The following is a 13,423-nucleotide window of genomic DNA, read 5'->3' as shown; positions in this document are numbered from 1 at the left end:
CTGTTTCTGCTGCTGCTGCTGCTGCCACGCTGCTGCATAGTCAAAGTAAAATAAGAAATAAATCAGTAAATTGGATTGCTTTCTGCTTTTTGCCCGGCTCGCAGTTCGCAGTTCGCCATTCGCCGATTTCGCAATGCCAACTTGCAACTGCAGTTGAGCTTCCTTTGGTCGGGGTTTTGTTTTAGCCTCGTTGTTTTATTTTGTTATACCCTTGCAGGGGGTATTTTAATTTCAGTCAGAAGTTTGCAACGCGGTGAAGGCATCTCAGACCCTATAAAGTATAGGTATATATTCTTGGTCGGCATCACGCCCTGAATCGAACTACGTCTTACGTCTGTTGGTATGCATCGGTCAGATGTGGCATATCTCAAAAAGTTTGTATTTTGATTCTCTAATGAACTGCATCATTAGTTAATTTTTTTAATTTTTGGACGATTTACTTTAACTGTAATCCCTTTCCAACTTCCCATAAAATGGGCTTGCTGAAAATTGCAAAGAATTCACTAATTCTAAGTCTATAACTTTCCTAATTATAATCAGATTTTGGCAGGCCTTTAAAAGTAATTTTGCTCCATTCATTTTATAAAAATAAATAATTATTTATTCAATTATAATTGAATATAATATCATGAAATTCGGTCGACTACAGCTATGCGATGTCGTAGGAACAATCGGTGAAAATATGAAAAACTAAATAGAAAAATCTTCATTACTTAGATGTTGTTTAGCCTTTGTGGATTTTGCTCGACATTTGTAATGACTGCAAGGGTATGTAAGCTTCGGCTCGCCGAAGCTAGCTTCCTTTCTCGATTTCCTTTTTTTTCTGTTTCAGTTCGCCTGTGTGTGCGGGTATGCTGGAATTTCTATGCTTATCATCGGCTCGATCTCACCTGTTCAATTCATTATTTTCTATAAATAAACGACAGGCGTCCGGGCAATTTACATTGCTACCCAGCCCGGCCGTAATTAAGTTGAGCAGCCCGCTCGCATTCGGCTTAGTTGTTTAATAACTCAACGCCGATCTTTGGGGGCAAAGGGTTTTCGGTTTTGGTTTTGGTTTTAGTTTTGCTCTTGGTTTCGGCTTGGGGTTTCGGTTTCTGTTTCGGTTGCGGGAAAGGTCAGCGATGGCAATGGCAATCCATGAAATTCAATATGTATCCCGGGAGCCGCGGCTGCTGCGGTGGCCAATTTCGCGAATTCGTGCAACTTCTGCCGGCGCGTCTGCGCATGAAGAGCTCCCCCAAAAAGCGAACACACTCGCAAACGCTCGCCGAGCATCTGTATCTGTATCTGTATCTGTGTGAATGTATCTGAGCCTGGGCGGCGGCCTCTTTGGCCTGGAATTTCTGTGGCTCGTTTTCTTTCATTTTGGTACCTAAACCATTTTTTTTTCCCCCGGCCTTTTTTAAATACGAGTTTTGCGTTCTTCAGCGGCATTGCCGCCGCTCCTCGCTTCCTCCTTTTTCCTTTCCATCCTGCACAAATATGGGCCTATGATAACATTGTCTTCGGCGGAACGCGTGAAAGTGGCTGTGGCCCAAAGGGTTTCGGCCAAAAGTCCTCACTTTCCACGCTCTTTGTGTGTGTGTGTGTGTAGTAGTAGCTCAAGCGTTATCCATAAAACACAAATCTTGGGGCTCTTATTTATGCCGATTTGGGGTCTTGCCATTGTCGTGTGTCGCGGCTCCTTATCGCGGATCCCATCGCCTTTGACTTCGCAGGAGGTTTATCCTCTCAAAATTTGTTGAACCACATTGTGCTGATGGAATATTTGTATACCCGATCGGAATCTTATCCTGCCTTGAGTGTTGTGGTTTAAGATAAAGGTTGGAATGTCACACAAATTATAAGTTGGTTTATTACTGCAGGTCACATTGTTTATGCAATAAGAAAAGCTTCAGCATTAATATAAACCGCAAAATCAAAACAACTATTTATTTTCTTTTCAAGTATTTTACAAGTTTTCAAAACTGGCCATCCATTCCTTGCATTCCTTGAACAACAATGCCGTAAATAACAAATTCACCAAAGCAAATATTTAGTGACCCAGTAATTGTCCCACTTCTAAAGAAACTATGAATAACTTCAGATTAACTTTCGCTTAGAAAAACCGAAAATCCTTCAGAGTTTTCAGTAAGTCCGTCGAAGCTGCCGAAAAAAGATAGGAATAACTTTCGGTTGTAACTTTGCTGCAAAAAGTTTGCGATCCCTTCGAAGAGACAGCCATAAATTCTATAAAATTTCTGGTCTTTCCATCTCTGTCTCGGAAAAGCAGGAAACAAGTTTAATAGTTGCCATCGCTGGCAGCAGAAAAAGGGGCTTAAAGCTTAACAAGATTTTTGCGTACTGAGGGGAAAAATCCCGAGCTGATGGCCAGTGAAGTTTGTCATGAAAAGATTGGCATGCGTGGCTGGAAAATGCGAAAAGTTTTCGGTGCCGGCCAACTGGCTAACGACCCTAGCCTGATTACGTATACGCCCCGTTGTTCTAGCCTCATTGTTTCGCGCGGCGTGGGAATCCACGAGATTCGCGACACTGCCACAGCCACAGCCAAAGCCGAAGCCAATACCAATACGAAAGTAAAATAAAGTGAGGCGAAACAAAGACGGCCAAATCGGACGCTGTTGAGTCTGGTGGATGGTGCATGAATCACCTCGCCTGCATCGAAATGGAGGCTGTGGATGTGGATGTGGATGAGGATGGCAATGGAGATGAAGATGGAGATGAGGATGAGGATGGGGATGAGGAGGAGGGCAAACTGGTTCTGCTGGAATGCAGATAACTTCTTGCCCAGCTCCAGACTCCAGAGCGAACGGAGCATGCTGCTTCAAGTGCGGCAATTTCATGCCCGTCCGCATCGGAGCTCTGCATATTAAATATTTAAGGCAACAGTCAGAGAGCCAAAAACCAGAAACAGAACCCCAACCAGAACCAAAAGGCGAACCCCGGCCGAACTGAGGAGTCCGCACTAATTTAGTGAAATTCGCACACCCGGCCAACGGCATGCATGCGGCAACCACAAATTTTAATTAACCGAAACAATGGCGGTGTTGTTACATCAAAGGCAACAACATAATCAGAACGCAAATGCCGAGCGGGGGATGCAACCGCAATCCTCTGGCGGTCCATCGAACACCGGCTAAACGACCACGAAATTACAGATGCAGATGGACAGCGGGTCAGGGAAGGAATCACAGATTTTGCGAGGGCAAAAGAATCCACTCCAGAAAGGAATGTAATCCCAGCATTTGGAGCTGGATTTCCTTGATTTCGGACTGGGAGTTTAAGATCTGGCAATCCAATAAAACAACAGGTATGACAAGCTTATTCAAACTGTGTAACCTTTTATATCCATTTAAAACTCATATTTAAATAAATGCTTCGTTACCATCATTTCTTATTTATTCAATTTTTCTATTTACATCCCCGCTTTTATTTGATTTCGTCAGTAAATGAGTCACTCGAACCGACGACCTTGATCCACTTTTGGGCCAATAAACTACCTAAGAGACTGGGGCCCTGAAAAGTGCATTACGCAGCTGCAATCGATATTTGGCACTGTCGCCCATTTTTCTGCTGCTCGGGGCAAGGTCGTCTAAGCGAAAAAAAATCGGTGACCAAATGGCTGGCGGAAAACCTTGGCACTTCCATTGGCGCCACCAACTGCAATTGCAGCTGCGTCATTGCGAGAGAAGATTCCCAAATGCAGGCCATGACGTCAGGCAGTCGGTCGGTCGGAGGATTGAGTCAAGAACGGCGACAATCAACTGCCACAATCCCAATGGGAGACATAGAGATGCCAGTGATAAATGATTGAGGCCAAGTGGAAACGTCGCAGATACTTGGATACTTAATTTATGACTTCTCGGATGAGTCGCGCTACAAATTGCATTTAATTGCCTCACGTTATGCAAAGCAATTCAGTGTTATTCATGGCTAGAAATAATATGCCTGACAGGTGTTATACTCTTGTAAATTAATAAACACTCTATTAAAGGTTTTAATAGGAAATCTAAATTTATGCTACTTGTTAGGCAATTTAACTTGGTTTTCATGTCATAAAATTAATGAATTTAAGCGGAAGAAACTCAATCAAGCGATTCCGAGAATCAACAGATACGAAATCAATTTAAAATCAATTTAGTATAACTCATGAAACGAAAACGTTTGAAGAGTAAATTATGGTTTTCTTTGTTATAATTCAAAATAAACAAGTGACAAATTCAATAAAATAAAATAGTATCCCATTGAAATATGGTTTCGATGCTTAATTTTTTTTTATCCAACTCCATTGCACGGAAAAGTGAAAATTAAATATTATATTAATTACTATCAGTGGACTGTTTGCCCTCCCACATCGGTGCAAATATTAACCTGCACCAGTATATTTATTACGTATGCCCCATCGCAATTACAGTCATTAAACGAGGCGCCACCGCCATCAGAAAAGGCGACAGTCGGTCGATTGAATGGAGGGGAGTCGATCGAGTGGACGGGGGAAATCGGATGGCAATTGCCATTTACATTGATTAAATATTTTGCCGTCCAATAGGTATTTGAACGGTTCTGATTGGGAACTCGGCAGGCAAACAAATGCTGATCAAAAATTGAGGGAAGCGGACAAATTATATATTTGCGGTGCGGCGGCGTTTTAATTTAATTCGCGCTCATTGCATTGCAATTTTTCGCAGCAAATTGCAATTAGCGGCAATTTAAGCGCATTTCCTACGCACGCAGCATAAAATTAAATGCGAGTCCGCCGGATGGAGAGGTTACCGACTGGGTGACCGACTAACTGAGTAACAGAGTAACTGAGTGGCAGAGTGGCTGAGTTACTGGGTAACTGAGTAACTGAGTGACCCACTGGCGAACTGGCGGAACTCCGTCGAGGCCAATTGACCGCCCTCAAGAGCGTCTGAGTGTCCGGCTATTTGACTAATGAAAGTATCGCAGCGAGCGAACGGCGAAAGTGGCCCACTCTCACAGTGGCCACTTAATGGCTCTATTTGCCACTGGCAAGTGACCCACCCATCCAGCCACTTGCCCCTTCCCCCTCCAACTCCTCCTCCCCTGGCAGTTGTGCAACGGCCTGGCGGACAGAGCTGCAAATTATTGCAATGTGGACACCAGCGAACTCTGCCCACACTCGGCTATTGCCACATGATTTATCAACTGAAATCCACACGCGAATAGAATTTATATGAACTGCTCCGGTTACACAGAGAGGAGATCTGGAAGCCAATGTGCATTTCAATTACTTTACTTATTTTTTACCATAAATAAAGGGATTATCAAATACCATACACGATTTATAGATTTCTTTTTTTGGCAACTAAGCCATTTTGAAATATTTTTCAATTCCATCTAAATAAAAGATTGTACCTTTGTTTTGTAACGACTTACAGCCGTCGTAAATATGAAATAAATCATCATTTTTATTGCTATTGAAAATTATGAAATGTTCAGAAATTAAAAGGTGGCTTAGAGGTTTCTATTGCCAACTGTAATTGAAAATATTTCATATATTTTTATGTTTCCACGCTTCTTAAATAAAAAAAAGTAATTTATTTGGTTATTACTACTATTTTCAAAGGTTTCTGTTTTTGAAATTTTCTTTTTCTTATTTTACTATAAATATGTGGTTCTTAATCCACATTTTTTCTCTCTGCACCAAGATTTAACTGTGACTAGAGGGTATAAAAAATATACCCACGTTGCTGCCACAGATTTGGCGCTATGTGGGCCCAGCCGAGTCAGACAAATAGATAAGACATATATATCCGATAAGTGCTCGTTTCGATAGCAGCCGTCACAATGTTTGACTTTTATAAAATAATTTACTTACAATTTGCACATGTCAATCGGCAATTGTGCGCGACAATTGTCGCTCGCCGGCGGCAATTAGCGATGGATGAGCATCCATTTTGTTCCCACACCGCTCGGCTGATTTATGGATGGTCAGATGGTCTGTCACCCATCTGGGTTCCGCATTCTTCAAAACGGCTATCGTGCGTTATTAATGCCCCTCTGCCATTGGGCTTTAAGTGAACAGAAGGCCATCAAGGAGGGGCAACATCTCGGCTCTAGCAGGCAACTCCATTGGTTAAATTACAGTCATTTGCATGGGCTATTGCAATCTATTTTAATTGATGATAGGAATTGATGTTTCGGTATAAAACAAGGAGAACCCATAACGTGTTTTCCTCTCTCACGTAATACAATATGCATTTACCCATAACGAGTGCTTGTTAAGAGATTTATCCGTGGAAATGAGCACAATTAAGCTATTCAATTAAAATATTTAAATATAAAATATTTTTCAAACAACACTCTCTTCATTTATGGGTTAACAAATTAATTGCTGCTCATTAGGGGTTTCGTATGAAAATTAAAATTATTCAACCGAGCTTTAACTTAATTAATCGTTGGAGAAAAAATTCAGAAACAGTTTGCTACCGAATTTAGCAATGCTCAATAAAGTTAACCAATACTTCATTACGACGCGCTTTAAATAGCTAACAAATCTGAGAATAGAAGCAAGGCAAATTGCAACCAAAATAAATTAGCATTAAACAACGCATTGAAGGCATAAAAAACTAATGGACTTGAATAATTAAGAGCTGACCTGCATTTGTCAGCTAATCACAGCACGTTGCAAATGTTTGTGAGCCGAATAGTTAGACAGTCATTCCACGCACATTTTATTTGGTCATTTGGGAGTATCACTAGAAAAACAACAACGATTTATTTAATGGCAATACATTAACACACGCTCTCAAATGACATTATACAAGTGAGTTTGCAAATTAAGTTATTTTTCACTACTCGTTGGGGCTTATAGAAAATCATTTTAAAGAGGCAGGCAGATATTCTAAGCTAATAAAGCGTAATATTTTAATCAGGCAGGTAATAAAATGTTATGAACACCAGCTTCGCCTATTTAATTAAGATACAACAATTCAAGTACATAGTAAAGTTAAGCAAATAATTCCATAAAATCAATAAAAACACTTAATCGCTTTTTCATTTTGTCACCACCATAAATGGAAAAACTTATCTGAAATGTTTAATTACCAATCACAAAAAAGGACAGAAGTCATCGCAGAGATCAAGGACTTAAAACTACACGCACGTATTTACATTTCATTTTTAATATGCAAATCCATCAGTTAAACACATTTCAATAAAAAAGCCATTTTTAAGAGATTTACTTAAGCTTTAATTTATTATTTATGAGTGTGTTGGCAAGTTCACAAATGAATGCTCACGAGGTGGAGGCTCTGACAGGTCAGAAGACACGACTCTGGCTGTCTGTCATCCTGACTGCTGACAGTTCCCTTTGCCCCCACAGCACAAACATACATAGATACATAGTTACATACATTCATAGTTCTCGGCTCACGGCATGTGACGCATTTGCCACTGCGCTTCATTATGCAGGTTCTCCGATCCCATCTCCCGGAATCCCTGGCTTGCCGAACACCTATCCTTCCTTCCTTCCGACCTGCTCGTCGCCACATGCCAGCCATTCTGGCAGTCGTCCTTCAGCGCCAGAGATGGGAATTTCATAGGCTATGTACTTGGATACAAAGTTGGACTTAAAGCTACCATTTTTGTTAAATATCTTAATTAAAAAAGTATAAATACATAAATAAAAATAAATAGATAATAAAATTGTATCAAAAATATCTGTATATTAAATAATACAAATTCAAATACAAATTAAATAATATAAAACTAGCAAAATGGTATATTAAGAAAAAACATATTCAAAAAATATTAACATACTTTTTTCAATCAAAAAATTTTTAGTTTTACATAACCAACACTTTTATAAACAACTTCTTAACCTTTTGTATATTAAAGGTTCTCTTTATAAAAAGATTATTACCTTTGTTATTGTTATTGTTATTGTTACCTTGTTGAACATAATAGCTTAAAATACTCTGTTTAAATATGTCATATCTTTAAAGGTTTGTTAGTACATCACTTCCGTTTAAATCTTTGTCTGAAATAAAAGCTTAATTGAAAATATATAGTACCTTTCCCATCACTGTTCCCCACCCAGCACCACCACCCAACCGTTCTGTTCTCCGGCATTGTTGCGGGTGGCAACATCTGCGGTGGCCGCTGCAATGCCGCATTATGTAATAATGCACGGCCGTCTGTTGTGTGTGTGTAGGTTTGTGCTGGATGTGTGTTGGGTGTGTGTTGTGCACTGCGGCCCCGTTGACCTCATCACATGGCTGTGTCAAAATTGTTCGACAAGCTCGTGTACTTGAACTGTCAACCTGCGTGGGTGGAAAGCCCCCGTGTGTTGTTTTCGTGTTTACGTGCTCTTGTTATTCTTGTTTTCGGCGGGACAGGATTAACTATCGAGCGGTTCTGCACACTTTTGCATATTTATAATTGCGAGTCACGTTTACGGGCAAAGTTTGTTTTGGTTTAAACGGTTCTCTGAACTTGATGCGATTTTTGAATGTTTAAAATATTTTTGGTGCCCGAAGCTGCAGGTGAAACGGAAAAACTTGAATTACGTTTAAAATTTAATCAGGGCGACAGTTTCACTTTATACCTACCTTCAACTTAAAGTAAAGAATTTACAATTAATTTTTCTTAGTTGTCTCACATTCTAGTTTGGTTTTCGTGATAGCTTTTAATTACGTTTTGCTTAGATATTTTTCTTAAAGCATTCCTCTTCAAGGTTATTACGTAGTCTTCTCTTTTAGAAACATTTTAGGTAACCAGAAAATGTATGCCGCTGATTGGTATTCGAAATTGAAATCCATTTTCAAAGTTTCTTCGCTATCCAAAACAAAATAAACAAAATTATAGTTCGATGTATTTGGCAGTAGAGCCAATTAACCCGAAATTAATGGATAAACAAAGTAATAGGCAACCTGCCCGTTGGAACTGAGCTACGAAATAAATTAATTGCAGTCGTCAGCGGCATCGCCGCAGGTGGGCGGTACAATCTTTAAGTTGGGTGGCGTTTGGGTGGTGCTGGGTGGTGGTGAGTGGAGTTGGGTGGTGCTGGGTGGTTGGCAGGGGGCGTAGGCCCATCAGGCGCCATGCTGCAGTTTCGGCCGACGAGCCGAAACAACAGATGAAAATAGAACTTTAATTAAAATCCATGAGAGCCAGCGGCAAGGCAGAAATAGCGCTGCGAGGGGCAAATAAAATAAGGCAACATTCTAATAAGAACTAGAAAAAAGGAAGCTTCTGTGAGCCGAAGATTATATACCCTTTCAGTCAACGCAAAAAAAGCTGAGATGAGCAGAGGTAAATGGACCTTCATTAAAATTAAAAATTAAAATGCAGATCGTTTAGGAAATTTTATAAAAATGTTTAGGGGTAAGCCACTTTGAGTTCGGATTAAAATGGACAAAGCTATGGGATCAGAAAGTGCAGACTTAACTTGAACTTGAAAAGCTTGTAAACTTCTTACTGAAAACATATTACCTTCTGGAAGGGTATTAAAATGGTTGCACACTTACACATAACGCCTGCAAGATAAAATACAGAATATATAAACACTGACATCAGTAATTAATAAAATGGCCTATATTTTGTGCAAATGATAAGATACATTTTGTATGTTAATATTAGTATTTGTATAGTAATATGTATTTTTAAGTTTGGAATCAAAATACAAAGATTGAAGTAAGTCTAACTCACAGGTTATGAATTAAAACAAATTTTGTTTTAAATGAGATTTAAACACATTAACACATTAACACAATATATTATATACGTACTCAAAACCAACTACTACAATTATTTAAACAAATATCTTCCTAATGAAAATTCATATTTTTACGATACCCTTTGTAATTTCTCTTTCTAATGAAATTGTATATTTCTACGATACCCTTCGCATTTTCTCAGTGTATCTGCAGACATGTGCACGAACAGGGCAAACAGCGGGTGCTCTCAGCTATTTAAAGCCCATTTGCAGTTGGCCTTATTTCTGGGGGATGGCTTAGAGCCGCAGTATCACGCGCATAAAGCTGGTTCCGTGGAAAGGGGGGAACCGCATTCAGATGCGATGATATGTCAGCCGGCGAATAAGCACGCTCCAGATGCCTCGAAGGCGGTTCGAGGCCCGTTGTCGCAGTCGGTTCGCTTCGGCGACTTGGCTGCATTAAAGCCGGCTTCCGAAGCTGGCTAAAACTAATCGCGAAGAGCTCTGCAACGGGTTGCTTGGCAAGCACAAAGCCGGCGACAGGTGAAAGGACGCCTCAAGTGGCTGCCACTCAAGACTTTTACCTACGAAAAGCTTTAAGATCGCTTCGTGCATTCATCGAATTCGGCGCTCTACGGTTTCAGGGCCCCCGTCCATACAATTTAATTAGTCTAGTAGGACTTCTCCGCCTTCCCATTCTAATAGAATGAGAAAATAATTAATGAATTCATCTGGCCTAAGTGCAGTCCCATTATACTTGTGGATAACTATGACGAGATGGGGACGATGACGACGACGTCGCCGAGTCTGTTGACTCTTGACGTTGATGAGTCGCAAGAACAACAAAAAGTACTCCGGCGGATGGAAAATATGGTGTGGAACATATGCCAACAGAACGTGAGTACGATGATTACATAGCTGATGAAATATGCATTATCTGCTGGTTTTTTGGGACAAAAGTTTTCGGTAAAAATAAAAGTTGAGAACTAACTGAAGCCCCAGCGCAACTCGGTATTTGCCCCACTGAATGGGGAAAAGTTTAAAGGAAAGTCAGTCAAGGCTGAAATCTGTTTTTTAATGACTCTGAAAATATTATAAAATATTCAAGGATTATTTTTAATTATATAAACTATTATGTTATTCTTAAACCTACCAAAATCCGCATGTTACCATATGTTGTAGGATCGAATTTGAAATTCACTGAATTTTTCTATAAGTTATGAAAACAGATTTGAAACAAACCGCGTTGTTAGGCAGAATTTATATATCGTTTTTTGCATCTATTTAATACCTCACCGCTTTGAGGTCTGAAAATTCTTTAGAAAAATATTGTTTTTCAAAGGCTATTCATAATCTTTAGTCATCGCGGCTTTCGCTTAAGTGATTCTATAATTTGCTCTTCCTATTTGCGTGTTTATATTTGCCCTAGCGTCATAAATCCAAAAGAAAACGTTTAGGCAGCGAAACGCCTACAGCGAGATTATCGCCCTGGCCAAAGATATATAGCGTTGCGGGGATATAGATACGGAAGGCCTAAAATTAAATTTATCTAGCCAAATCTCACTGGGTGTGCGGTTAGCTTTCGCTTCAAGGGAATCCGAGGAGAATTACCTCAGTGGACCGCAGCAAATTGCGGCAAACGTGTTCATCAAAGTGTGCAAGTCACCGCCACATGCGAAAATGGCCCCAGAATTCCTGCACATTTCCCCCCAATCAATTGCACATTGTGCACGTAGCCACGGCAAAAAGTATGTGCGTGTTTTGGTTGAATTTCGGGAGGAGAACCCGAGGAAAAGGTCGCCGGCAGGATTAGGGGCGTGTGAAATCGAAACCATTGAAACCGAAAACACTGAATGAAAACTTTTGTGGCCCAGCCTTGGGATCGAATTGAATTTTTGGTGGCATGCCACCAGGCCACAAACTTTTGCGACCCATGTGGCCATGTAACTGACCCAAATCAACTCAAATCGGGAAAGTCGGCGGAAGGGGCACAGAAAAAATCAGCAAATGTCTGCCAAAGATTTTTCATAGAATTTTCTAGTGAAAGGAAGTGGCAGAAAAACCTTTGAAAAGTTTGAGCGTTAAAGCCACTGGTCACACTTCATAATTGTATGCGAGTTCGTTCCACAAACTTGTGGCTGCGAGGCCAGTAAAAGTTTCAAGGTGCAAGTGCCAACGAGGCGTATACGTCATGAATGCCACAGACCACAGTGCCACAGTGCGGCCTGTCTGTGCGTGTAAATGTGGATTGGATGTGAAGCATCTGTTGGTGGAAAAAAAAGTGAATTGAATGGCGGGAAAAATCGATTTAAGTTGCACTTTGTTCATTAAGCCTTGTCCTGTTGATGAATTGCAACTGGAATGCGAATTGGTGAGAATTGCTGCAACCGCATTGCTTTGCTGGTATTCATGACTTTGATTAAAGAGCACTTCATTTGCAGTGCAATTATGAGAGCTGCAATTCTAGTTTGTTTAGAAAATATAACATTTTGACACAAAATTTATACAAATAATGGTTAAAATATAATCCAAATATGTATACTAGAAATTTTAAGCCTCGTCTAAACACACAAGAAAAGAGAACAGAGTTATACTCTTATTAGCACAAGATTATCTTCTAATCTATCCCGCTATTAAAGTCTTTGTATGTAAAGTGCATTTAGTTTATTTGCTTAAGGTTCCCTTTCCCTGCGATGATAACGATAATAGAGATATACAAAGCCCTTGCAGTCTTAACTTCAAAGCAACCTCCGGCCATTTAGAGTTAGACAAGATACTGTATCTGAGCATCTGGCCTGAGTTTGGGTTGTGCAAAGGCGAGAAGTGCTGTCGAAGTAGGTTTGTCCAGGGCAGGTGTATACATTTCCATAGAAAATCCCAGCAGATACATAACAGTTAACATATCTGTAAAATAATAATTAGATTATAGAACAACTAGTGAATGATTTAATATAAATACTTACTGCCTGCAGGTGGTTGCAGTAACTCCCCCATATGGAAATCTTCCAGTTTCCTTTAGTGATTGACAATACTCGGTGGCATTTGTGATGGTAGTAGATGCGCAGTCTCCCGAACCTGATCCCACACAGGATACTGGATACGCGGTGGGACTGCCACAGATATTTTCATTATTCAAATTGCACACATAATCCCCGCAATTTCCACCCATCACAGTATTCGGAGTTGTAGATCCCAGACACAAGGCAAAAGTATTTCTACCGGTGCAGGCGAATCGATTGTCAGCACTGCACTTATTACAATCCGAACAAGCTATCGCGGTTTCATCGGCGCTGCAAACTGTTGACCCGGAGGTGCAGTAGTATCCTGTGGGACAGGTGTAAAGATCTCCGATGGCCACCAGTGCGGAGGAACAGAACTGGAACTCCGTCTCCGAAACACAGGCCACTTGACTGGTGGAGGAGCAAGTGTTGCAGGCTGCCTGGCAGCCCAGGATGCAAAATCCCAGCAAGATCAGTAGGCGCAGCATCTCTAAAACAAACTGAGGAAACTAAAACCCTGCAACCGAATTTATCCACTCAATCTTATCTTATCCAAGTGCAGTTCTGCTCTAATCTTTTTGCTAATCTTTGCTAAAAACTATTTCGCAAATGTTTCCTGCACTTTTATTCACGTGATGAAAACGGGTTGTAAAAATCAAGTACTTATTTAATCTCAGGTGAGGTCTTTTAATAAGGTCTTCAACAATTCACGTGTTCATGATATGATAATAAAGGATTT

The 13,423-nt window shown here is 40.3% G+C and overlaps 1 protein-coding gene across 1 annotated transcript; it reads right to left on the bottom strand.

Moving 5' to 3' along the window:
- Positions 1 to 12,334: 12,334 nt before the first annotated feature.
- Positions 12,335 to 13,198, bottom strand: LOC108095981. Its single transcript, XM_017197329.1, has 2 exons — positions 12,649 to 13,198; positions 12,335 to 12,589 (listed from the first exon to the last, which is right to left on the bottom strand). The coding sequence occupies exons 1-2, from the start codon at positions 13,170 to 13,172 to the stop codon at positions 12,424 to 12,426; spliced, it is 690 nt and encodes a 229-aa protein (XP_017052818.1). The 5' UTR covers positions 13,173 to 13,198; the 3' UTR covers positions 12,335 to 12,423.
- Between the last annotated feature and the right edge of the window lie 225 nt (positions 13,199 to 13,423).

Source organism: Drosophila ficusphila, unplaced genomic scaffold (assembly GCF_018152265.1).
Source record: "Drosophila ficusphila isolate 14025-0441.05 unplaced genomic scaffold, ASM1815226v1 contig_106, whole genome shotgun sequence".
Lineage (NCBI taxonomy): Eukaryota > Metazoa > Arthropoda > Insecta > Diptera > Drosophilidae > Drosophila > Drosophila ficusphila.
The sequence above is the reverse complement of the archived record's forward strand: the minus strand, read 5'-3'. Positions and strand labels throughout refer to the sequence as shown.